Here is a 25,254-nt window from a genome sequence, read left to right on the forward strand (position 1 = left end):
CGCTAAGAAAAGCGAGCGAAAGAACATTCTGCCGGAGAACACTGGGGAAGTTTTAGCCGCAGCCGCAGAAACGCATCGTGTGACACCGGCCTGATCTCCCAGGAGTTGTGTTTCGCTGGAGACACCGTGATGGGAAGCGCGCAGGTGTCGCCGGCGGAGAGTGTGGTGACGGTTGGTGACGGTCGGGGGAAGCCTACAACTCACGTAGTTTCGGTTCCCTACCACGTTCGTGCAACTTCGGATTTATCTCAAAAATTGAAATTAAAAAAATCGAAAGGTTAGGTTAGGTTAGGTCAGTCACAACATGCTTGTTTTCATTGGAAACTTCTGATTTAGCGGCTGAAGTGGCGTTAAGGGGCCCGCCTACCTGGGCACACATACGGTGTGCAGAGCTTCAGGAAAAACAACGCGATTTCAAAACTACTCCAGATATCCGAGTGGGGCCCATTTACGAATAGCATTTAAGAGTTCGCTGAGGGCCGAAAAGTACTTTTAATTTCGGATTCAGTTTTTAAACTGTTTTTTTAGAAGCTTTAAAATGCCTAAAACGCGTGTTTTCAGAGTAATTTTTAGGCATAAAACAATCAGTACAGATTCTTGAAAGCACTTAAGGGGCTTGCATAACACATTTATCTTCATTTCTCCGTCATATAATGTTACGGTCACCGCTCAAATTTCACAGTTATCCTGTGACGACGAGACGAATGCGCGCCAGTTCAGAGCCTTGCGCTTAGAGGCTATATCCGCGCTGGAAGCACCAGCGAGCGTCGCGCTTATCATCCCGCCTCACTAACACACATACACCCCTGACGAGGCGGGCGCGTTTATACCAAAACGCAAAACTTCGGAAATCTTCGGAAATTCTTGCAGGGAACCGAAGCTACGTGAGTTGTAGGCTTCCCGACGGTCGACGACGGTCGGCGCTGCTCTGGGCCGGGGCGCTGCGCCGGCGGCGTCTCGCGGCGGGAAAGTGGGGCAGGCGGGCCCGCGCGGGGAGGAAGAGGGGGTTGCCAGCGACTCAAACCCGGCAGTCGACGGCCGGCACCCGACAGTCGAGCACCCGCCCTGCGCGTCTCTCTCCCCGGCGGCCCAGCGTCCTCAGCAGCCGAGCGCCCTACCTCCGGCGGCCGCAGGGGCACCTGGCAGCGCCCGCCTCGCCATGGTGAGTCTCCTCGTCATCAGACCGCCGTCTGCCGGAGAAGTCGCCACCTTGTTTGACCGAGACACCCGCTCCCAGTTTGGATAGGAGGACCCACAAACACTTCGGTTGTGTTAGACTGACTTCAGCGTGAAGGGGCTGTAGTCCAAAAAAAAAATCAGGACACGTTTGCTTACGCTGACAGTAGACAAGTATCTGAAAGAAAAAAAACCCTACCAATCAGTAGGGACTGGAAAAAATTTGCGGGAGTTCAGTGACCTCCAGGATAAACTCCACGATCCTCTGCATACTTGGACAAAAGTCGCCGGTTCATTGGTTGCTGATCTGTGAGGCGTTTCAACTGGGTAAATCGTAATTCAATACTTCTTTGATTGAGTTTTTTTTTTTAACTGGCGAAGATTCCTCCGCATTAACAGTGAACCAATAGCAGACGAAGCAAAAAGTTGTAATTATTTGAATTTTATCATATCACGAAATGATTCCATTTTTGTTTATTCTCAGCTTGTCTCGAGATCTTTCCGTAGAAAATACATGCCCCTGCTGGTCAGAGTTGGTAACGCTGGACGGAAATCATTCAGGCACTTTGAGGTAGGAAAGGCTAGAGTAAGGAATCATCCCAGCATTTTTCCGGGGGGATTTCTGGGAAATCATGGAAATCCGAGATCAGAATGCGCTCACTGAGAGAAATATAAATACAAAAATATTTGTAATAGGACAAATTTTGTTGGCCCAGCAATGGTTTCTTCAACTCTACTAGTATATATTTTGTTATGTGTAGCCTATAAAAATCAATTTATTTTTCACAAGTAAAATTTGGCAAGGTTAAAAATATAATTTGTTGCAACAAGTAAGTATTTGTTTCACCATCCTATACAAACAATTACTTGAAGAAAAAAAAGTTTCCCCCGCGCGGGTATCGAATCCTGGCCTTTGGACTATGAGTCTTGCGTCTCGTACCGCCGCGACACCTAGCGCAGTCCGTGGCCGCCGTCTGTGAGGCGTGCGAGTGAAGCACGTAACACGAATACACGACGGGTAAGGTGGGCAGGCCACCTACATTGTGGATTGTTGTACACTTTAAATATGATTCTGTTAAGAACTACGTACTGGGAATCAGTGGAATTTCACTGAAATACTTTTGGAATTTTTGAAAAATTTTCGGAGCAGTGTAACATTTTTTTTAATAACCAATTTCAAGTGATTTGTAGTAGTTTTAACAGTTGCGTGTATTCCTTCACAGCGAAATGCTAGAAGTTTTGGATTGGTGTTTGAAAACTGACCACAATAGGACAATAATTATACTAAGGCTTTTCTTTAAAAAATAATCATATCTTGCTGGTGTTAGTTCTGTCACATCTGTAACCATAATTAAAATATCTTATTGTCTTTTTTTTAATTTTTAGTGTCATAGGGAAATTATGGATGTTTCTCAGTTAATCTGCATTAAAATCAGAAAACTACTCTCTCACACACATGCACATTGCTACCCGATCAAACTTATTAAGCGAATACTCGTGGCATTGCGCTGTTCTGGATTCTGTTGTTTTTGTTGTGGTGTGGCTTGATTTCTAGGTATTCTCGAACTTCATCTGTCACTTCACTCCGTTAAATTTCCGAAACCAAGGTAGAGTAGCGAACATTATTCATCCTATTGCTCTCTAAAGTAACGAAGTTTCTTTTATTACTTGTAGGACGTGTTACAATAACTCTTCACCAACATTAAGAAAAAACGTACGTGTTTAAGCAGAAATTAATAAAAATATTACACTTTCAAAAGTCGGTCCTAAAGGAACTCTCCTAGCTACCGGGTTATATTTATGTCAGTGAGGCGATGTGATAAGTTAGGCCTTTCCTGTCGTACACTCGACGTTGTCAATCAACGACGCGTACATTCACCTTCAAATTTAAACAGTGTAATTGAATTATAAGTAATAATTACATTTTAACTTTTTTCATCTATGTAGTTAGTGAATGCGACGGAAAACTACACCTTAAACGTTTATTTTCAACGATTTCGTTTATTTTGGATGTAATATGCAAATATCAAATCAGAATGACAGTTGTATTCTATAAATACATTTGCCTTGGATGGACGTAATAAATATTTCTCAAAGGAAAAATATATATAACGATGCCTTTTATGGCATAACTTTTTATTTTGTTTTCAGAAGTAACGTGTAGACCGTGACCCAACCATAAACGTATTGCGGCTTTGCACTTTCCATAGTAGTTTTGAATCTATCCTTTAAGAAAAATCTTGGCACTATCCACAACACTTTAGAAAATAAAATCATTCTCACAACGGCCAACATTGCCTGGTTCACGCCCATTCAAAACGACGTGTTTTCACAAGCACTTATTCCACATTAACATTTTTAGACTGGTAAACTGTGCGAAGAGCTTCAGAAGAACACACGTGATTGAGTCTGGGTGTAGTTAAGAAGTAACAGTGTGGTTAATAATATATATAATATATAATAATATATTTTCTGAAAATAAAATGAATAAATTAAAAAAAATCTGAACGATGTCTGTTCACGAAGCGGATTTAAGAAAATGTGGAGGTCAGAATGTTCGAATGTTCAAACGTTTCGTCTGCGAGTTAGCCAAGGCCTTGTGTGTTTCCGAGTTAACTGTCTCTGTCCCTGCCGGAGAAAGTTCTACCCCACCTTGCTTTAGGCCAGGCCACTGACCGCATATTTAGAATTCCAATGTAATAATCCAAGAAGAGACTCCAACCTCGTACGAACTTTCCATGTGCTTGATTTGATTTGTATTCCGAGACACTTTCTAGGTTTTTCTTTGAGTGAGCTTTCATGTAACAAATTATTCCAAAGTTTTGCAGCAGTTAATTTGTTGGATCCGTAAACCAACGGTCTTTAACGCAAGGTTTTATCATTGGTCAATATAAAGGTCAGTAGTTAGCTAATGTAATCGAAGGTACATTAAATTTGTTTAAACTTGGTAATCTAACATATCCGCGATTTTCTTGTAATTATATAAATGAAATAAATCATTATCACGCTTTGCACATTTTGACGTTTTAGATACAAACTATCAAACACTTTTTGCATTGAAAATAAGCCATACCAAATTAATGACGGTATTTTATAACCTTAAGATGTGCTTACTGCGTGCACTATGACACACACAAGTTTAAACCAAATTTATTAAAAAAAATAGCCGTTAAACATAACGACAACCATTATGTTACACTTCCTCAATAAAAGCTCAATTGTTTGATGACGCTTCACATGTTCTGTTTGAGATTATTATCACGTGCCAAGAGCTTTCTTCACCAAGCCAGCTGGCATAACGGTCGTGGACATTGATGAGGTATCTAAAAATGTTAGAATATAGGTAGATAATAAAATACCTAAAATTTTGGCTATTTATTTTATATTGCTAGACTTAAAAATTCTGTAATATTTCAACCACTGTAATTATTTAACCTCTGTATCAAATAAGGATTTTTCTCTCGTACTTAATTAAATTGTTTTATTTTAATACGTTCATTGCTGACGCATAACCAGTTTGGACGTGCACAAATAGAAGCAACCCTCTATCAAAATCAAGATAGCGCTGTGTAGTGCTCAGATCTCTTGCACCTTATCAACGTGATGTTGGTTCTAATCTAGAGGGTATAGTTGTAACGGTGCTGCCTGGTTTTATTTATTTTAGGATTACTTAAAAATATGAACTTTAATTGCTATTAGTTATTGGAATAATATCAGTTTCAACCCAAACAGCGTTAAGTCCCAAAAAAATATGTACTTAGGCATATTATTTATTACGAACTCCAGTTGAATACGCCATAAAAACAGCATAATGGTCCAGATATATGGCGGTGATAAATCTACCTAGTAGAGCTCCGGGCTACGGAATGTCGCCCCTTACCTCCATCCTTGAACAAAATACATTTAGAATTTGGTTGCGTTGAGAAGCTGAAATTTGGTTTAATTTATTAACAGCAATTGTAAATGTGATTTTTTTTCAGCCATGGCACGGGGCCTGACCTATGCCTCACAGTTATCGTTTGATATTAAATAAAAAGTGGTAATTAAGAACAGCTAACAGACAGAGTTTTTTTTTGTTAGTAGGGTATCTCACACAGCGTGCAGTGGCCAGTCAGAAGCCAAGTCCCAACCGGCCAATCAACTGTCCAATAAAAAAGAATCCGTTCAATTCGCTTCTGTGAGGTTATTTACCATCAGATGGGAGTACGAATTCGTTGACAGAATAATGTAAGAGAGGCCATTGTCACCTTTCACCAGGACAATCACGGCGAGTTTGCTTCCGCACGAACTGGCTGCTATTTGTGTGCCTACAGTAGACATGTACCTGACAGAAATTTAACCAATCACGAAACACAGACGACGCTTCAAGGTTTCAACACACAGCTAGTTTCGAAATATTTTCGCAGAAGGTACATGCCTCTAGCAATTAATTAGAACTTCCCGCCGTTGAACACAGTGACTTTCACGAAGTGCAGTTCTTTAAAACTAAACATTGCACTCAACCGAATTTTGAGTGTCCCACAAACATGGCGCAAACCACCATCTGATCAGAAGGCGGCTTTAAGAAGTATCCATCTAGAAGGATTGCCACCTCCTGTTCACAATAGATCTTTTTTTTTCAGTGTGTGATTACTAGAGACCGGTATAATTCACGGATTAATATCGTGATATTTTAAAATACAAATAATTATACCTGTATGCCTCTTCTTCTGTTGGTTCACTGCTGATCTGGATGAACCTTGGCCAGTTAGAGACCCGCAATCAAAGAAGTATCGAATCACAAGTTACCCAGTTGAGACGCCTCACAAGTCAGCAGCCAATGAACAGGCGACGTTTGTTCAAATACGCAGATAATCGTGTAGTCTGTTCTGGAGGCCACTGAATCCGAGAATTTTTCTAGTCCCTAATGGTTACATAATTTTGGTTCTCTACACAATATGTTTTTCTTAGTGAATCCATATCGCGGTTACACGGTAAAAGGATTATTCAATAGAACAGACGGCCCAGTTTTGTGAAAGCAGTCCTAAAGTCCAAATGCGTTGGAGAAATGTCTGTGATGCGTCGTAGAGCCGACGAGCTCATATGAAAGAGAAAGTGCGGCGGGCTGGAAGAAAAAAAAGTATAGGACGAAATTGTGTGTTGTGAAACACGGTAGTTCGACCTTGGCTATACTCTCCGTAATAACAGTGTTGCACGCGAGAGAGTTGTCTGCGATTTATCGCAGCGATAGTGGTTACGTTTCTTCGCGCGACGTTGCTGATGGAAGATGTGGTGGTGGCCATAGACTAATGATTAGAGACCTGCCAATCAATCGCGGTGCTGAATAAAAATAACCAAATTAAAAGTGCTGTAGTTTTTGAGTTATAAGTAAGTACGTAAAAATTCGCGTGTTCGGTGACCACCAGGGTAGACTCCACGATCCTCTGCATACTTGGGCAAACGTTGCCTGTTCATTGGCTGCTGATCTGTGAAGCCAACTAGATAACTCGTGATTCGGAATTTCTTTGGTTAGTGTCTCAAATTGGCCATGATTCCTCCGATTAACTGTGAACCAATATAAGAAGAGGCACAAAGTTATAATTACTTGAATTTTATCATATTACGAAATTAATCCACGAATTTTTCCGATCTCTAGTTATAGACAATTTTTCAAAAGTTTTAAAATCCCTATCCTACACCACACTTATTGTAAAATACTTTGAATACACATTTTTGTAACACCTTCATTAATAACCTTGCAATTGACCACTTTTCTAAATAAATAAAACATACTATACTTTTTACTTTTGTTGGAAAAGTGATGGGCTTGGGGGAGGGGGGAATTCATTGAACGACTTATGCGGCAATTTTTTTATTCGGTTAACTTTGAATATTCTTAACGTGAAAATAAATTCTATGCTAACTTAAAAGTTATATTAAATTATGGCTCATTTAAGCAAAAATCTTGTTAAGTTAGCAAAGTAATTTTTTTACAGCAGTAATAGTCAAAGTTACCCGATTAAAAGTTTTCGTACCATAAGTCATGCACAATTTTTTTCCCTAAAAGTGAATTATGTTTGATTTTATTTCAAATTGTTATCAACAGAATGGTAATTTATGATTACGGGATAAAAATTGTAGTCACAGTATCCAGTAAGTTGATGCAGGGTGGAGATTTAAAAATTTTTGAAAAATGCTAATAACGGAAAAAAAACTAAGACACTTTTTAATTTTGGGTTTCTAATGCATAACCCTAAATAATTGGTCCATAAACTGTGCTCGGATTGACATTGAGTTCTGGGACAGTCTGCCTTTTAAGGGTACTCTTTGTCGGTAACAAGGTCACATCCTGTAGCGGGTTACACGTAATTGGGTTTGGGTTAAGATTAGGGCTGGGCCGATCACTAAATTTGCCGATCATTCCGATACCGATCATTTTCGCCGATGACCGGCGCCGATCATTGCCGATCAGACAAATTAGGAATTATATAGCTTGTTTGACGTTAATAAAAACAATTTTAATGAAAAGTTACCTTATGATAACTTACCATTTATTTATCTTAACTTAAGATACATTTGTTCGCCGGCTTGCTCGTCGTTAGTACTACTGCGTACAATGAAAAATATTGTATTTTGGAAACGCGAATGAATCGTGCTTTATGATTCATATCTAAAGGGTGTTATTTTCAATGAAATAACAAATCTCTGAATTAAAAAAAAAGAATATGTTTATTTACATGTCATTGCCGTTAGTTGAAGTTTTGTATAATGGGATTACTAAAGTACGGTTCCATCTTTAAATGTCTTCAAGGACTACATATTATAAACGTTTATAGTTGTAGCTTCATATTTGTTACTTGTGTTTTAAAATCTAAATCATTTTAAGGCTGGGAGAAATCGTTAGGTGTAATTCAGGCCTAAATTCAAAATAACGGCGTGGCTTGAGTGAAAAAAAAAAAAGGAAGGAGCGTGCCGATTGGGTGTTAAGATTCCCATTCTGTCCTTCAGCTTGACTGATGCTTACGTGTGAAAAAGGCAATATGCTACTTTCTGTCAAGTTACGTCAGGTTCTCTTCATTGTATAGACTGAGTAGTAACATACCAGCAAAATAATTCGTTGGTTAGACATTATGGACAAACGACGTTGCATAACATTCGTCCATCGCAATACGTCCATGATTTCTCAACTAATCTCTTACTCCCATTGCGATGAACTTTTAAAGATCCCCTAAAAGCATCTTTCTCTATCCAACTTACGACATCGCTAATGAATTTAGATTCAACTCAGTGTTTACGGAGGGAAATGAACTGGCGCTTTATTAAAGCACATCATTTATTAATTAATACCTACGAATAACACCCTAAAATCATTTTCTATTAATTATTACTCTCATGGAACACTTTTTCTGCAAAGACGACTAATGTTAGTATTATGCATGCGCCAATTTAACACTACCCTCCATTCAATTTGTCATTTTCTAAATACGCCGCATATTCTTCATACTTTAATAATTTCATTGTCACGACACGAGTAAATTAGAAAAAGAGAGAGCGTTTCGCTCTCGTTTAACATACGTTTTATTTTATTTTTTATTTACCAGTGTCACATAGCAGCAATGTTAAAGGTATTTTGATGTACATTTGAAAAACACACATACAGAGTAACATTTTCTGAAAGATCTTTCAAACTTATGATTCCCAATCAACATAATTTAATTTTAGAAAAATGTGCGTTAGAATTTATATTTCTTTGGCATGATTAAATTAAGTTGACCGTTACACGATAAGGCCCAGAGTCCAGTGGCAGGACAGGCACTATTCCTCAAGGCCACGATCTAGTGAGCAGCGCAGGCTGAAGGGAAACAAATAACGGATTGAATGTTCGAAAAAAAAACATTAACTAAAGAGGGGTCAGTTAAATCCTCAAATCCTCAAATGCCAACAAATATTCAGTACTCGAAAGATTTGATACGCGAGAAAAATATAAATTTGAAGGTAAATATGTGATGAAGTTAAATTTAGACATTCAGTCACAATCATCTGTTTAGTTTAAAATTGATTCGATTATTTTTCTCTACAATATCTATAAAAAACACTTCTTTTTTAATTAGATATGCAACGCTCTGGTAATGTTTGGTTAGTGTAAGAGTATATGTTAATGGATTTTGGTTAGTGAGCGGCCACATACAACCTAAGTTATTTTTATTTTTTATGTTTTTTTTAGACACGGGCATTAACACAATTTTCTTTGAATATTGGATGAAATTAAATTCAAAATAGTTCTTACGGTACTCTAGAAACAAGCTAGCAATACTATCTCCTAAAAAAAACTATTATGCAATCAATTTTTCCTTTTGCATTCCCTTTTTTACATTTTTAATTGTTTTGCTCCACTGAAATTGTCAGATTATTTTATATTAATATTAATTGAGTGGCTTTATGACATAGATACTTTAAAATATATATAGATATTTTAACATGCGCAAAACACTACTTTAACATAGCTTGTCTTGCACTCGGCTCAACTGACAGAATATTATAAATAGTTCACAGGTCGCTTGGCTTGTGGGTTCTAACCGTGCCAATCAATGGCTTAAGGGTTTATTTTTAGGGTATCAGGTACTTACCCTGAATATGGCAACTGCAATGTCGACCGAAACGTTGGCAAACCTATGACGTCTTCGACGCGGCTAAAACTCACAAGCCAAGCATCTCAGACAGTGGCCACGACAGTATGAACACTGAGCAAGAATGCAAAAGTGTTGAGATTAGAAGAATGATTATTCCAATCTAGTGGCATTTCTTTAAATTTTAACTCCTATATATGATCCCTGTTGAGGGTTTACTAGAATATTTTTTTTTTAAATCGCCAGTTCTTCATCTTCAGTTCTGTAATTACTGATTGTCATTTATCTTATATATTCCTGGATTCCGTTCGGGCGGATGAGAGGGGCGTATTTCATGTTTCAGTTCTGCGATATTGGCTCGGATATATTTTATAATACATGTACTTTATTTCTTCCAAATATTTTTTTTTTATTCTTTCTTCCTCCTGAACCGCTCCTTTCTTTTTTCAGACACCGTGCATAAATTCTTCATTTTTTTTTTTTTTTTTTTTTTTTTTTCCAGTTCTCGTACCGTCCTGTTCGTTCTCCGACTGATGTTCCGTCTCCTCCTGCGCGGCGTGGCGCCGGCAGGGAAGATGTCGGTGGTAGTTGCCGGTGTTGGGCAGTCCGTTAGGCCTGGGCGAACTAGCGGCGGGGGTGCGCGATCGCGCGGCACGCCTATTAGGATAGAAGGCGGGCCCGCGGCGCGAAGCGGGGTTTCACGCCCGATAAAGGCCGCCGCACGCTCTTCAGACAACGGGACAGGCCCGCCTCTTCGTACCCCCCTCCCCACCATTCCCCTTCCCAGCAACACACCTGCACGCACTGCGCTCATTTCCCGGAGTCGCCGCAGGGCTGCCTAGGGTCCCCGGGGGCCGTCGCGCGTCGAGACACGCCACTCTCACCCGCGGTGCGTTCGAGGATGTCGGCACCAGCACCGCAGCCAGGACCTCATGACTACCGCCAGAGGATTCGACAGTCCTTCTGAAGTGGAACTTCCCTACTGAGGGAACAACAACAATTCTCGAACGTTACGAAAATTCCGGGTCGTTACCACAACGCCGGAATACCACAACGCCGAACGTACAATAACGCCGAATACCATAACGCCGAATGCCAAATTGACCGCAACGCCGACAGCTAGAAAACTGCTGTGTTCCACAAAGCCGAAATACAGTAACGCCGAAAAATGTTGCTGCGGGGAGGAGGGGCCACAGGAGCAAAATGAAAAACAACTGAATGAATGTGTGTGTTATTGAATGTATCTTAACGCCGAAATACCACAACCTAACCTAACCTAGGCTAGCCTAACCTAACCTAACCTAACCTAACCTTTCCTTACCTAACCTAACCTTTGTGGCAGTTCTGCAATGACATTTTTCGGCGTTAATGTATTTAGGCGTTGTGGTAATTCGGCGTTGTGGTACACAGCAGTTTTCTAGCTGTCGGCGTTGTAGTCAATTTGGCATTCGGCGTTATGGTTTTCGGCGTTATTGTACGTTCGGCGTTGTGGTATTTCGGCGTTGTGGTGCGTCCCCGAAAATTCCCATCGCACGAGGGGAATAGTTAGGCACGGGGTGGGGGGGAACCGGTGGAGCAGGAGAGTGCGTCAGCGGCGACGCCACTCCAACGCATGCGCCAGCGGTCGAATGAAAAAGACAAGGGAGGGGGAGGGATAGGTACGTAGCGTAGCACTCTATATGCAAGATGTAACGTTCGGAAGGGGAGACGGCAGGGTAGAGAGGTAGAAATGACGCAGCTGTGATGCTACTGAATTTTTCATAACGCTGCTTGTGTTTGTCTGCTTTACAGTTTTCGTAACGGCTTACGATTGACGCTGTCATATATATTTTTTTAAATTTCATTCAAAGAATCCACAATTTATTTATTCGAGTGGAAAATAATTATTGATTTGTGCAGTTGAGTTTATAATTATAATTCATTCTTATGTGGATAGTTTGATCAAAAAATGAAGATAATTTATCTCACCTTGGTTGGACTGTCAAAAATACGTACACAATGACATAAGTTTACCGAACCACACGCAACCTAATTCAGTGAATTTTAACAAATGACATTGCGTGTCGATACTCCTCACAACGAAAAAGATGATTGCAATATAAAAACTTTTCTAGTGTCTCTCAGTTATACAACTGGGAAAAACACAATAATTTTTATTTTAATAACTCGCAATGAGAACGCAATCGTATTTTTTTTTCAATCTATAAAAGGATAGAATCTCTCAAAACACTTTTGATGGTAGGTATATCTAATCGAGAAGAGATATGTTGACCCGTGCACCTTTACGAACCCAGTGTTTTTTTATAATAAGAGCTTTCACTTGAAAATCGAGGTCACGTGGACTTTCGCACTGAACTGGCTCTACATTCTCCCAGAGAGAAACCAGAACCGAACACAGAAACTCATTTTCAAGGAAGAGCTGAGAACATTTTTGTGGATTATCTCCGGACATTCAAGACTCGGTCTCACATGCCATGCTGATTAACTTCTTTTTTTTGTTAATTATTTTATTTAAGGACTGTTACTAAAGTTTTAACGCAACACCTCCCTTGCATTTTTTGTTCTGCCACACATCTTTACAATACATATTCACTTAGTGTAATTTCATAGGTGTAAAAAGTCACAAAACTGATGATAATTACAATTATAATTTACACCCGTGGTACTACACTAAGCGAATATCTGTTTAACAACCAATATAAGGTAGGTATCGAGTTAAAAATTAATGAAACAGACCATAAATTAAAGGTATGATGGAAACATGAAAGAAAAAAAATCATTGTGGTGAGTGAGACAGAGCCTTAATGGTTTATCTGCCAATTGCACTGTTTGAAACGTGTGTCATGACAGATGCAGCTGATACATTTTTGAGGATATACAGATCTCATAGCACTCACTCTCAACGCGCGAACTTCAGTGACGCGTGTATGTGCCTGACAGTTCACGGCTCGAGTTGCAGCCAAGTGCAGAAAACAAATCGAAATAAATTGTATGTAAAGTGTACATACGCTGTATTTTTTTTGTAGATGGAAGCGAAATATTCATGCAAAAGTACAGATATTGTAAATTTATACATTTACATGAAACAACTGTATCACCACAAAATAGTGATTAGGTACTCGAAATACTGGGCTCGGATTCTTACTCGGGCATTTATGTTTTGTGTTGCCCCAGTTCCTCCAATAGCAAAGTTATTTGTAAACTGATTCCTGAATAGCTTTCCAGTATCAACTGCGCACATTAATAAGCATAATAAAACAAAATAAAGTCCAATTATTGAATATTATGTTATCTTCTCCAAAGTTTAAAAAATATGATTGAATAAAACATCAATTAGAATACATAATTGTGCGCCAATTTGTAGTAATAATTACTTATCTCGAAAAACGTATTTCATTCATGCAAAAACAACCATAGCCAGTGTTGTCTCAATTTACAATATCTTTCTTGTAGTGTTACAAACTATTTCGTGGTTACTGGTTTCCAAAGGAATATTTTGAAAAAATTACAGGAGAACATTATTTTCTGTGCACTATCTACAGTATTTTCAAAGGTTTTTTTTGTCATTGCAAACTTATTGACTGTTACTATCATCAATTTTAGTTTGTTAAAGTACAACCCAAAATGTAATGCTGGAAATTGATAGATATCTACTGTAACCGGTATTGCATCTTGTGATATCAATGGGGGTTAATTTTTTTTAACGATTGTAGCTGTAATAAAATAAACAAAAGTCACTCTTAAACAGTTTTGGAAAATATATTGGTGTGACCATACCCTAACGGAAGCTTTTGTGATCAATCATTGATGGTAAAAATAGGTATCGTGAAAAAATAAACGTTTCAACACGGTGACTATTTATTCCTCTTAAAGTTAATTGGAGTCAGTCAAAATGCGGGCATCACCTTGGCGACTGTTCCTCTACCCTCGCAAACATGCACTATTTTTGTTTACCGTTATTTACTGTTGTTTACGCCATAGAGCACCGTAATCCTAAGCATTGCACGTTTCGTTTCGTTCTGAAGAGAATCGCCTGAATCGACCTCAGGAATCACCGTAGGGACCGGAAAAATTCGCGGATTCAATGACCTCTAGGATAGCCTCCATAATCCTCTGCATTTCTCAAGTAAACACGCGTGTTCATTTGGGTATACTAAATCGTGAAGCGTCTCCACTGTGGGTACCTTGTGATTCGACGCTTCTTTGGTCGATAGTCTCTCGTTGGCCCAGAGATGAGCTCCAGTTAAACTGCGAGCCAATAGCAGAACCAGCATGATTGTACACATGTTTGAATTTCAGCCTATCACGAAATGAATCCTAGAATTTTTTGCGGTCTCTAGGAATCAGTTGTACCGGAAAAGTGGCAAGTGAAGGCTGGGTTGGCGCGGGTCGGAACGGGACCTCGGCGGGCGGCTGAGGCGGCCCAGGGAGGCTCGTTGGGCAACGCGCGCGCCGCGGAGAGACGCGACAGCGGGCCGCTAGCTCTTGCCACATCCCCGTCGGTGGCGCAACGGGCACCGGTCCTGTCCGATAGCTTCCCGACACCCACCCCACGCCTGGCCGACGACCTTCGCTTCCTTCGTGTGCGCCCGCACGACGACATCTCTTTCAAGTATTCTTTGTCCATCAGTAGAGATCGGTAGGGCCACGCATATATTTCGCGAAAAGATTCCGAGACTAGCTGAAAGTTCAAAAAACTGTAGCATCGTCTGCGTTTCGTGATTGGGCGAGTTTCTTTCAGGTACATGACGATCGTTAAAAACACCGATCACAGTAGTAATTCATTGCGGAAGAAAATGCGTCCTTAGTGGCTCAGCCAAATAAAACAACTACTTCTCTCGCAGACGGCCGCCAATCATGAAGAAGAAAACGCTGGTGCGCGTATACCTTGTTGCAGTCTAATAGGCGTTCAGATTTATTCGCGAAAAATGCCTACCCCTATCCATCAGTAGAGATCGGTAGGGCCATGCATATTTCGCGAAAAGATTCCGAGACTAGCTGAAAGTTAAAACACTGTAGCATCGTCTGCGTTTCGTGATTGGGTGAGTTTCTTTCAGGTACACGACGATTGTTAAAAACACCAATCACAGTAGTAATTCATTGCGGAAGCAAATGAGTCCTGTGTGGCTCAGCCAAATAAGGCAACTACTTCTCTCGCAGACGGCCGCCAATCACAAGGAAGGAAACCGCTGGTGCGCGTATACCTTGTTGCAGTCTAATAGGCATTCAGATTTATTGACGAAAAATGCCTGCCCCTATAGAGATCGGAAAAATTCGCGGATACATTTAGTGATTTGATAAAATTCAAATAATTTTACCTCTGTGCTTATTCGGCTATTGGTTCACTGTTACTCTGGAGAAATCATTTCCAATAAGAAACCCTCAATCCCAGTTAGACACATCACAGGTCAGCGGCCAATGAACAGGCGACGTTTGCCCAAGTATGCACGGGATCTAGGAGTCTATCTTGAATGCGATTGTTTTGTTTTCAGTCCCTATCTATCAGCTGCATAGCAGCCACGGCAACTGCTTTTCTGTATTCGACAAACTGTAGTTTTTTTTGTAATTTTATGTTTATATCAATTTATAATAAAGTGTCATTACTATGGCCATATAATTTTCGCGAAAATATTTCTAGACGAGCTGTGTGTTAAATCTTTGTAGCTTTGTCTGTGTATCGTGGTTGGCTGGTAAATGCCTACTGTCAGATCATCAATCTTAGCCATCTAGATGCAGAGGTGTTTTTTTGTGGTTGGTTGACTGCTGGATGATAAAAGCCAAACCATTGAAAGATAATGTGGTGTGAAACCTTTTTTGAATGCTTGCTCAGTTGAAATCGACGAAACGGATGACGTTTTTGATATGATACATAAATTTTCAAATAAAATGTTTTAGTAACTGATTGAAAATTATAAAAAAAATGTTTGCTATATGGCAGAATCGGAATTTGAATTCTCTGTGAAAAAATCTATTTTTAGATTAAATCAATAGTAAATAAACGTTTCGCCTATTACGATTGAAACATGACAACGATTGATTTAGTAACTGTAGTGACAATTGTGACTAGGTTTTTGGATTCTCTGAGGTCTGGAAATTGAAATTACAGTTTCGAGAAGATACATTCGAATTTTGGCAAATACGTTTCATTTGTATCATAAACAAAAGTTTGAAAATAACCATAATTTTTAAAAATCCATTCTTATAGACATGTTTAGCGACCGAAAAATTCGTGGATTAATTGAGATATGAAATCATTCAAATTATTACATAATTGTGCTTCGTCTGCTATTTATTCACTGTTTATCTGGAGGAATCTTGGCTAGTTATAGACCCTAAATCAAAGAAAAATCAAATCACTAGTTATCCAGTTGAGACGCCTAACGGGTCAGTAGCCAATGAACAGGCGATGTTTGCTCGAGTATGCAGAGGATCGTGGAGTATATCCTGGAGGTCATTGAACCGCGACAGTTTTTCAGTCCCTAGTCATGTACGTACAACATTTGGGTAAGTTTTATAATCGCGTAAATTTTTTGTTTATTTTCTTATATTTTCTTATAAAATCAACAAACAACATTTTAATCGGGATTAAATGCTACAATTTTAGGTCCCATATCCATCGTCACACAAGTTACATCTACCGTAAATAAACATACCAGCATGGTATTTTCGGCGGGATACCAAAAAAAAAAAAAAAAGAGGACAATCGAAAAGAGATAGGCCTACGAGACGCTTTCCCACCGCACTAATGAACAGTTAATCCGAGAAAAGTTGTGCAGTGTTGTCAGATCTCAGCTGAAAGCATACAGGAAGTTACTGTCAGCTGTAAGTCACTGGAGGTGTCACGAGAGGTGGGTAGTCTGCCAGGTGAATGAGTGCAGACTGCACTTTCGAAGGACTTCTCTGAATTCGGTTCTCAGACACGTAGGGGCCCCCCTCCCCCCCACATCAGACCCTACCGCTGCGCTCGGCGCACCTGCTGTGAAGGAACCTGAAAGCTTCGAGTCCACCTCGGCTGCTGCCGTCGCTGTAGGTGCTGGACCATCACCGCGGCATCTCTCCTCTTCTCCCTCTCCAACCAGACGCGGGCAGGGTCGCAAGCAGGCCGGCCACTTTCACCCGGACACTCCGTCAGCTCATCTCTCTCTCTCTCTCTCTCTCGTCACTTCGTCAGAAGCGCTTCGGTGACGCCAAGTGTGTCATCCTACGTGACGGAGTTGTAGTAGCATCCGAGGGCAGAACACATAGTTTCGCAGAGATCCTCGCCAAGATTTCTCCGTGCACACGCGTCATCATCTCTGTCAAACCGTTGCTCTCGATCTCTTTCAATCAAGCAACTCGAATAATTTAGTAGTGATAGCAAACAATTTCGCTGTTGAGCTGTGATGCGTCTCAACTGGGTAACTTGTGATTCGATACTTCCTCGATTGAAGGTCTCTCTTACCTAGAATATCTAATTATAGTGCAGAGTACTAAAAAAAAAAAAAAATTAAGCTCTATAAAAAAACATTTTTGAAGTTTCCTTTCACGAGAATGTTTAGTTAAAACAAAGCAATTTGGTTTTCAATTTGGCCTAATTTGATTTTCAAAATAAACTAGCGAAAAAACCTGCGAGTAAAACTATGACAATAATCGCGTGCAGGTATTCAGTAGTGGAGGTGCCATATTGAGCAGCAACCCCTTTCTCCCTCCCTTCAACCAACCTTTCTTTCGTATGAAAAAATGTCTAGTTAAACAATCTGAGTGTAGTAGTAATTGCAAACGTGTCAAAATTATTGTTGTAGATTGCATAACCTTCTAAACACAGCCTAGTGGTGGTGGTGCCAAGAAAACTTGTTTGCGCACCACCTCCCCGCGAAGTGATTTCCGCACGCGCCACTGGCGGTCTCTCCCCGCGGGGGCCCGCAGCCACTGGCGTTTTACCGTTGAGAGCCTGATGCCGCGGCGGCGCGGGAACCGTTACGTCATTTCCCGTGCTTACCGCGGCGCATGTCGAGTGGGCCAGCCCCCTTTGTGGCTTTGTGGCTCGTCCAAGACCTGCATCCGCCTGCATCCGTCGTCGGGCCTACTGCGCGACAGACGTCTCCAGGTTCGGCTTCCACACCCCCCCCCCCGACACACACGCCGAAATCCTAAGAAACCCAATCTATCATTCCAATTAACAAAATGAAGTTTTACGTACGCTCCTGGTTATTATACTACACGTTCACACTTCAGCCTCTCGACCGCACGAAATGCATTTGAGCATTCGCTGACGTCCGTGTGCAGAACGTTCTTCTGAAACGAACGACCACGCATGCGCCTGCAGTGCGTCTTTTCAGGTGGTTTTTCAGATGTGGTGACTGCGTGTTCGTCATATATTCATCACTAAACAAAAAATAAAAAAAAAATAAAAACACACATGAAATAAAATAAAAGCGTATGGATAGCAATACCGAAAATTAGATTTGCTATTACCTCGTTCTTAAAATGATTCTTGCAATGCGGAATATTGATTTAAAAATGTTGCTAGGAATGGCGTATGTTCAAAATACACGTTAAATAGTTTGCTGTTATTATTATTACCAACCAACAAATTTTGGCTTTAGCTTTTTATCTTTGAAACAGTTGAGGATCCCGACACGCCATCTCCCGTTCAGCTCACTGTTTCAAAATTTCACACACGGCATCGTGTTTCTTACATATACTGCAATGATTACCACGCTGTGAACTCCAACTAACTCTGTGCTCTTGGAGTAGCTCACTCCATCTCGACCTCCGTGAGTGCACGAGTTAGCCCGACTGCAACGCACAAGTCACAGTTTTTAATGAACCGGTTGTATGCAGTTTTTGTCTTTAAACTATTCATAGAGCTATAAAAATCTGGCTTTCCAAAAACTCAAAAAAATTCAGATTTATTGTGTATTGGTATAAGCTCATATTTATTTATTAATGAATTTTATTTCAAAAATGAAGTGTTACACGACAAATGATACATTCGAAATGTTAAACAGTACAATACCCCACGACCCCGGAAACAATTGAATATTTTCTTATTTAGTTGATAAAACCAGTTATAAACTATCAAACATAGTCAAATATTTGATCAATTTAAATCACCAACACACACACACACACCTACACACACACACACTCACACACACACACACACACACACACACATATATATATATATATATATATATATATATATATATGATTTAGGAAATTATCTCCTTAAAAGAAGAAATAATAATTTAATCCTAACTAAAGTAAAACGTACGTTTGTTTAAAGTAAAGCTTGTCATTCCAAGATTTCGCGTTGTAGGTTTTTTTTATACGCCAAATGACCTGTGGACCAATCCTAGCTGAGGTGGGAAGGAGTAACGTCTAGCTGTGGTGAATGTGTTTGTGTTTGACTTTGACTGCCTCGTGTTAGTGTTAATATTTTAGGTTATACCAGTTTCTAGTTGGTGTTATTGATAATCAAAAGACAGTTAATAGAATTAATTTTAATTTTGACTTAACAATTTATTGTATAGCGTTTTATGAGAGTTTATACCGTAGTCGTGTTCAAAAGTTCCATTTTATAACGTAAATCGTTAGTTACCAAAGCATAGTAAATTTGCCACTTTGATACTTGACTATTGCTGAAATGTCTTTTTCGCAAAAGTAAAGGTTTTAAACACTAAACGAAGTAAATATTTTTATATGTTCATACGGGAATGAATAAAACATCTTCATCTTAATTCGATAATTTAGTTGTTACAGCCAACTTCTTTCATCGTCTGTGTTCCAATAATCCACAGACACAATATATTACAACTTTATTAAATAACCATGTAACACACGCATTACAACAATAATTTTCAAACTCAATTTCAACTTTTTTCACACCAATTTTATTCTTTGTCAAAGTTTTTTAAGCGATAATGTTTACCATAGTAATGTGACACTCGAAATTTCTAAGTTAGCGTAAATGTAAATGGTTTTTTGTTACTTTTACTTTTTACATGTGTCATCGTGTTCCTGGCCTTACACCGGATGGTCACTTGAACAGTGTCTAATGGCGTCACCAATATTAGTACTTTTCTATACACCAGTTCAATAGTTGGTTGCAAAATACGTTTTCCAATTTCATCTCTAGCTTTGTTTTCCCACCCAATTGTAAACTCACTCGCCTCTATAGAACACTTAAAAGCATATACCTAATATGTGCTACAGATTCATTCATTACATGTAGCTGAGTAATTTAAACCACAGTTATGTAGATATTCGTATCAAAAAGCTAACTGAATGCCTGAAATTTCAGGCTGTAACGCTTTCCGTTTGTACGCCTCAACAGTGTACCTGAACTTCTTTGTCAGGGTTTTTGTGTAGTTACTGTTATACATTAAACGATACATAAGGATATTTCTTTTTATGTGGCTTTAAAAGGGAGTGTCTTGATTTATTTACCACTATGAAGGGTTCACATAAAAAACAACCCTAGTCTGATTTCCATCAAAAAACTAAACTCGTCACGGTGTACTGTGGAACCAAGGATGCATGACACCTTGGCGGAATGAATGATAGTATTGTAAAGAAAGCACAGATGATGTTTACAAAATTTGAATCCAATATAAATTATTTTGAGGGAGAAGCAAATTTTGTTGGTTTCTTTAAAAATCAAGTTTTCGATATGTGTTGTTATTGATATGAACCCTTTCATTGTTTTTCAACTTAACTGACTGCCCCATAATTTAGCCAAGTTTGTTATATATACGAATCAAACTTTTTTCAACTGAGGTTCTAATACTGTTTTGCTTCTGTTCACAGCGTGTCACTGCACTATGTGTAGTAGGAGTCCTGCTGGTCATACGGGCGAGTGCTTCTGCTCAGCATGCGGACATCTCTGACGTCCCCACGACGGCAGCGGAGGGACTAGGAGATCCTTCCGTTCGTTACGACAACGAAGGCTACTACATTTCACCGATGACGCAAATCGAACAGGATTCTGCTTTCACGACGCCGATCACCAGCATCGCAGATGAGTCCGAGCTGAAGACCAACTTCACGGTGAACGAGGTCGATGTGAACGGCACTGTGAAGGAGGTACAAGACATTCTGGCGGCCAATCCCGCCCTGCCCAGACTATCCACGCAGGAGATACTCGATATACTGTACAATATCACGGGAAACTCCAGTGACACGACCTCAACTGAGGTGCGAAAGTCGAGGGAGAACTACAGGCGAGCGTTGATGGTCGTCCTGCCTTTCAAAGCAAATAACTTGAGTGACACCAGCATGCAGGAACTATACACCAAGCGGCCCATCACTAGGATCATCGCAAACGAGACTGAAGGGTTTCTTGCTTCTGCAAACTCTGCACTTGGTTACGATTCAAAGTTGGGCAAGAAGCCCACACACCTTCATCAGGAAGAACAAAAACTAAAGAGAACCCAATCAGAATTAGAGCAATACACATCGGAATCCAAGCCGATGAAGTTATATTCGAGCAAATATGGGCCACCAGAAGAAAAGGAACCACTGCACGGCTTTGGCACAGAAGTGCAGGCTCCTAACCACCGATATCCTGTAGATGAAAAAATACAACAGTCAATCACACTCAAGTCCGTTCAGCAGACTACATCCAGCAATGGCTTGCACATTTCTTATAACCAGGAAACTGAAAGACCAACCACCCAGAAATATACAGATCTTATCCAACCTATATCGACACAAAAACCTAATACCTTACCATCTACTGAATCAAACAAAATTATACCTGATACAATCAAGAATCTACACCATCAACAACAAAGCCACTATCATGCTGTGGTCAGCACACCAGAAAATATTGGTCAGCAAAGTAGTAGTCATCTTCAGAATCAAAACTATGCACCCAGTGCAAAACCTGGACAACAATATCATAACTTTCAAAATCAACATGTGTTGTCGACTGCAACAAAGCGACCACAGCTACATCAACCAAGTAAACGAAGACGTCGTCCCCAAATTTCTAATCATTCAGCTCCTTCAAGGAATGGAATAAACAACCTACCAACACGGATGCCACCCTTTGGTTTGACATATACAACACCAACTACTTCGGTACATCATATTATGAGCTCTAGTATTACATCACCAGTTTTATCAACAGGATCAAATTATTTTTCAACACAAATGTCTATAGCCCCTTCTCCGTATGTAACTACTAATCCAGTACGCCAACCCATAGTATATGCCACAAAGTATCCAGCAATACCTCCTGATACTCAAGCAACACAAATAAAAAGCACTAGGATACTACCGAACTCAACAGCAGCTAATGCAGTTAATTCTCAAAATACTCACAAGCATCAAAACATTGAAACTAGCACAGTAAGACTAGCTCAAGCTCCAATAAAAACTTACAATAACGAGCAAGCTGGGCAAAGTAATGCTCATTTGATAAACAATTTTCAACCACTTGCACAAAATAATAGAGTAAATTCTGAAACTTCGTCCTACACAACAAACACTCAAGAACATTTTGATGTTGCTCTACCAAATGAAATGAGAGATGTTTTGGCCTCGATGAATGTTAAAATAACAGAACAGGAGAATCATAAACCACAATCTAACATTCTTTTCATTACACCTTCACCATCGCTCAACGCGGGACTCCAAGACACGTTTATTAACAGGAACCCCCAAAATGATGTGACAACAGAAAAAAATATGCACGAGAAAGTAAGAGAGGTCCTTGCTGCTATAGGACTATTTCCCGCTAACGATACGCCAACCTCTACAACATATCCGACAATAGCAGTGACAACAGCGAAATCCCTAACGACTCCAAATGCATCAATGGCTGCAGAATCTCTTTCACAAGAAATGAAAGATATTCTGATGTCAATCGGGCTTCTCCCGTCACCGAATGGAGAGAAATATAGCCAGGAGACTCAGGCGGTTACAACAGAACAATCTCTGCCCAAGTTAAATGTTGAACCCACTGTAAACCCTAGCTCTTATCTTAGCTTTAAACCCCTTCCCATTCCTAGACACTCGGGAGAAAGCATACAAGACGATATCATGAGCAGTGACATGAAGCAGTTTCTTGCATCTTTTGGACTGGTGCCAATGTCTGAAACAGGCAGGGAAGCACCAACGAACATTGGGGTTCCCAGAGCTCGATCTCAAAAATCTCTAAACTCTAATGTAGAAGGATCGTCAATAAACGCAGAAAAACAAAACAAAACTGTAAACGAATCTTCCCTAACCACTGGATTGCCTACAATCAACACAGAAATAATGTCTGATGAAATGATGGATGTCTTAGAAAACTTAGGTCTGGTGCCATCACAAAACAAAAAGCTCGACGAGAAGAAGAAAACAAACAAGAAATTAAACAAGAATATTTACAAACCATCTACTCATTATGCAATGCTAAATCACACAAAAGAAGAAACGCAGAGACTTAACAAACTCTTGGAAATAATCAAACATTTGACGAAAGAAAATGGTACCCTAAGTCCGGAAGAGATTCGAGAGCTGAACACCACATTTTCAATACCGCTCATGACTGTCCCTGGTCCACTTAGCACACGAAGGGATATGTTACAATTGGGCATTGATGATGAGAAAAAATTTACTCTAGATCAAATAAAAGATGCTCCCGATCCGTTACTTTTGGAAGAGTGGTTTCCAATCAATGGTGAGCAAAAAAATGACGTAAAACGTCAACAAGAAAACATGACCGGCCCAGATTCTGCCTCGAATACAAATGAAACGTCTCCATCATCTTCTTCGTCATCCGCATCATCTTCATCATCTTCTTCGTCATCCGCATCATCTTCATCTTCATTGCCTTCGTCATCCGCATCATCTTCATCTTCGTCATCGTCTTCATCATCATCCGCAGACTCCGCGGGTCCTTCTCTCGCCGACCTTGCAGAGTCTTTTGGTGGGGGCGAGACAGCCCTGGCCAACGCTGACGTCAGTAAAGACCTTCCAACACCTAAACCAAATGGACTGTACTTTCTGCTCGACTGGCACTCGTTTCTTGAAGTTGGCGAAGAGGAAAAAGATAAAGTTAACCTTAGGTTTGAACCTAAAATAGGAAACAGCAGAAATTTCTTACCAGTGAATGTACCATGAAAACCATTAAACAGTTCACTGCACAAAATAAGCTTTAACTTTAAGTCAGTCATGATTAATTACTTATTCGTTAGATTAAGTTATGTATTGGTAAATGTTTTTGTGCCAACATATTTTTTAATGCCTGAAACATGTTCATAATTTACACACATTTTTTCAACTGCCTATATCTGTTAGCACAAAAAGCAGGCAATAATGGAAGAAAAATTACAGTTTAGTTATAAATGACAATCACGGAAATTTAAGCAATAAATAACTTTCTCTAAGCGTATGTAGCGTAGCCAGGTTGAAAAATATATGTTAAATGTTTATGGACCAAGGACACGAATATCATATTATATCATATTTATGAAATATATTTATTTCAATAAGTAAAAAGCTCATAAAACATTGTATTTATTCAGTTATTGCGTCATATTTTCTTGCTGTTCAAGACATGTTTGTTTCAATCATACCAAGAGTATAACCTTTGAGTTTAATTTGTGATAGCAAAAAAAAAAAAAAGATAGCAGATTTCTCAAGCCGCCTGGAAAAATGGAGGAAAAAAATATGTTGGATCAGATCTCATAGCTGTAATGACACGTCACCTTATAAATGTGATTATAGGTAAACATACCATTTTGGCCATAAAATGTTGTTAGTATTAGGCTATTTAATTATCTAAGGAGTTTTTTTCCAAATCCCTTGAACAAAGTATACTTGAATACGAATTTTGAGAAATTACTTTTCTAGATTTTCCTCATTTGTATGCGTGCGTCTCAAAATCCTTACAAATGTATTTTTTTTTTCCACAAAATGTTATCAAAATTATTGCAAACTAAGGAGGTTTTCTCAAATATTTAACACTAAAATTCATATACTTGTAAACAAATGTTGTTACAAGTAGAAAATGTTTGAGACTATATATTTTTGGTCATGTACCAAACTGGTTTGAAGGAACACACATTGGCACATTTTCCTCTGGTTTTGTGTATCAGAGTTTACATTTGTGTCAGAATTGTTACTGTCTTTAGAATTTGAGATTGTGTTGTACTTTCTTTGACTCGTAAGGTAGAAGTTTCTAAAAAAGACTTTCCAAACTATTTAAAGCCACTGACGAGAATAAAAAATATGTGTACTCTAATGATTTTTTTATTTTTTTATTTTAAGAAAATGGAAATCGTATCACCAAACATTTTAGTTTCAAACACAAGCACCTAACATCCATACCAAATGTAAAGAAAAAATTCTAAACGTTTTTGTGAAATAAATTTTGATCATTTAATTTGTACAGCGCAATTCAATAATATCAAAAACAAGCTGTAAATAAGCTGTTTCATGGAAATAAAAAAAAAAGTACCAAAAAGTGTTAGTCGTTTTCAAAACATCATTATGC

General features: G+C 39.3%; 1 protein-coding gene across 1 annotated transcript; it reads left to right on the top strand.

Annotated features, from left to right (window-relative positions):
- Positions 1-129: 129 nt before the first annotated feature.
- LOC134533433 (mucin-4) lies at positions 130-25,002 on the top strand. Its single transcript, XM_063370956.1, has 3 exons — positions 130-171; positions 896-1,162; positions 20,577-25,002. The coding sequence occupies exons 1-3, from the start codon at positions 130-132 to the stop codon at positions 23,877-23,879; spliced, it is 3,612 nt and encodes a 1,203-aa protein (XP_063227026.1). The 3' UTR covers positions 23,880-25,002.
- Positions 25,003-25,254: the final 252 nt, after the last annotated feature.

Source organism: Bacillus rossius, chromosome 6 (genome assembly GCF_032445375.1).
Source record: "Bacillus rossius redtenbacheri isolate Brsri chromosome 6, Brsri_v3, whole genome shotgun sequence".
In the NCBI taxonomy this organism is placed as follows: Eukaryota; Metazoa; Arthropoda; class Insecta; order Phasmatodea; family Bacillidae; genus Bacillus; species Bacillus rossius.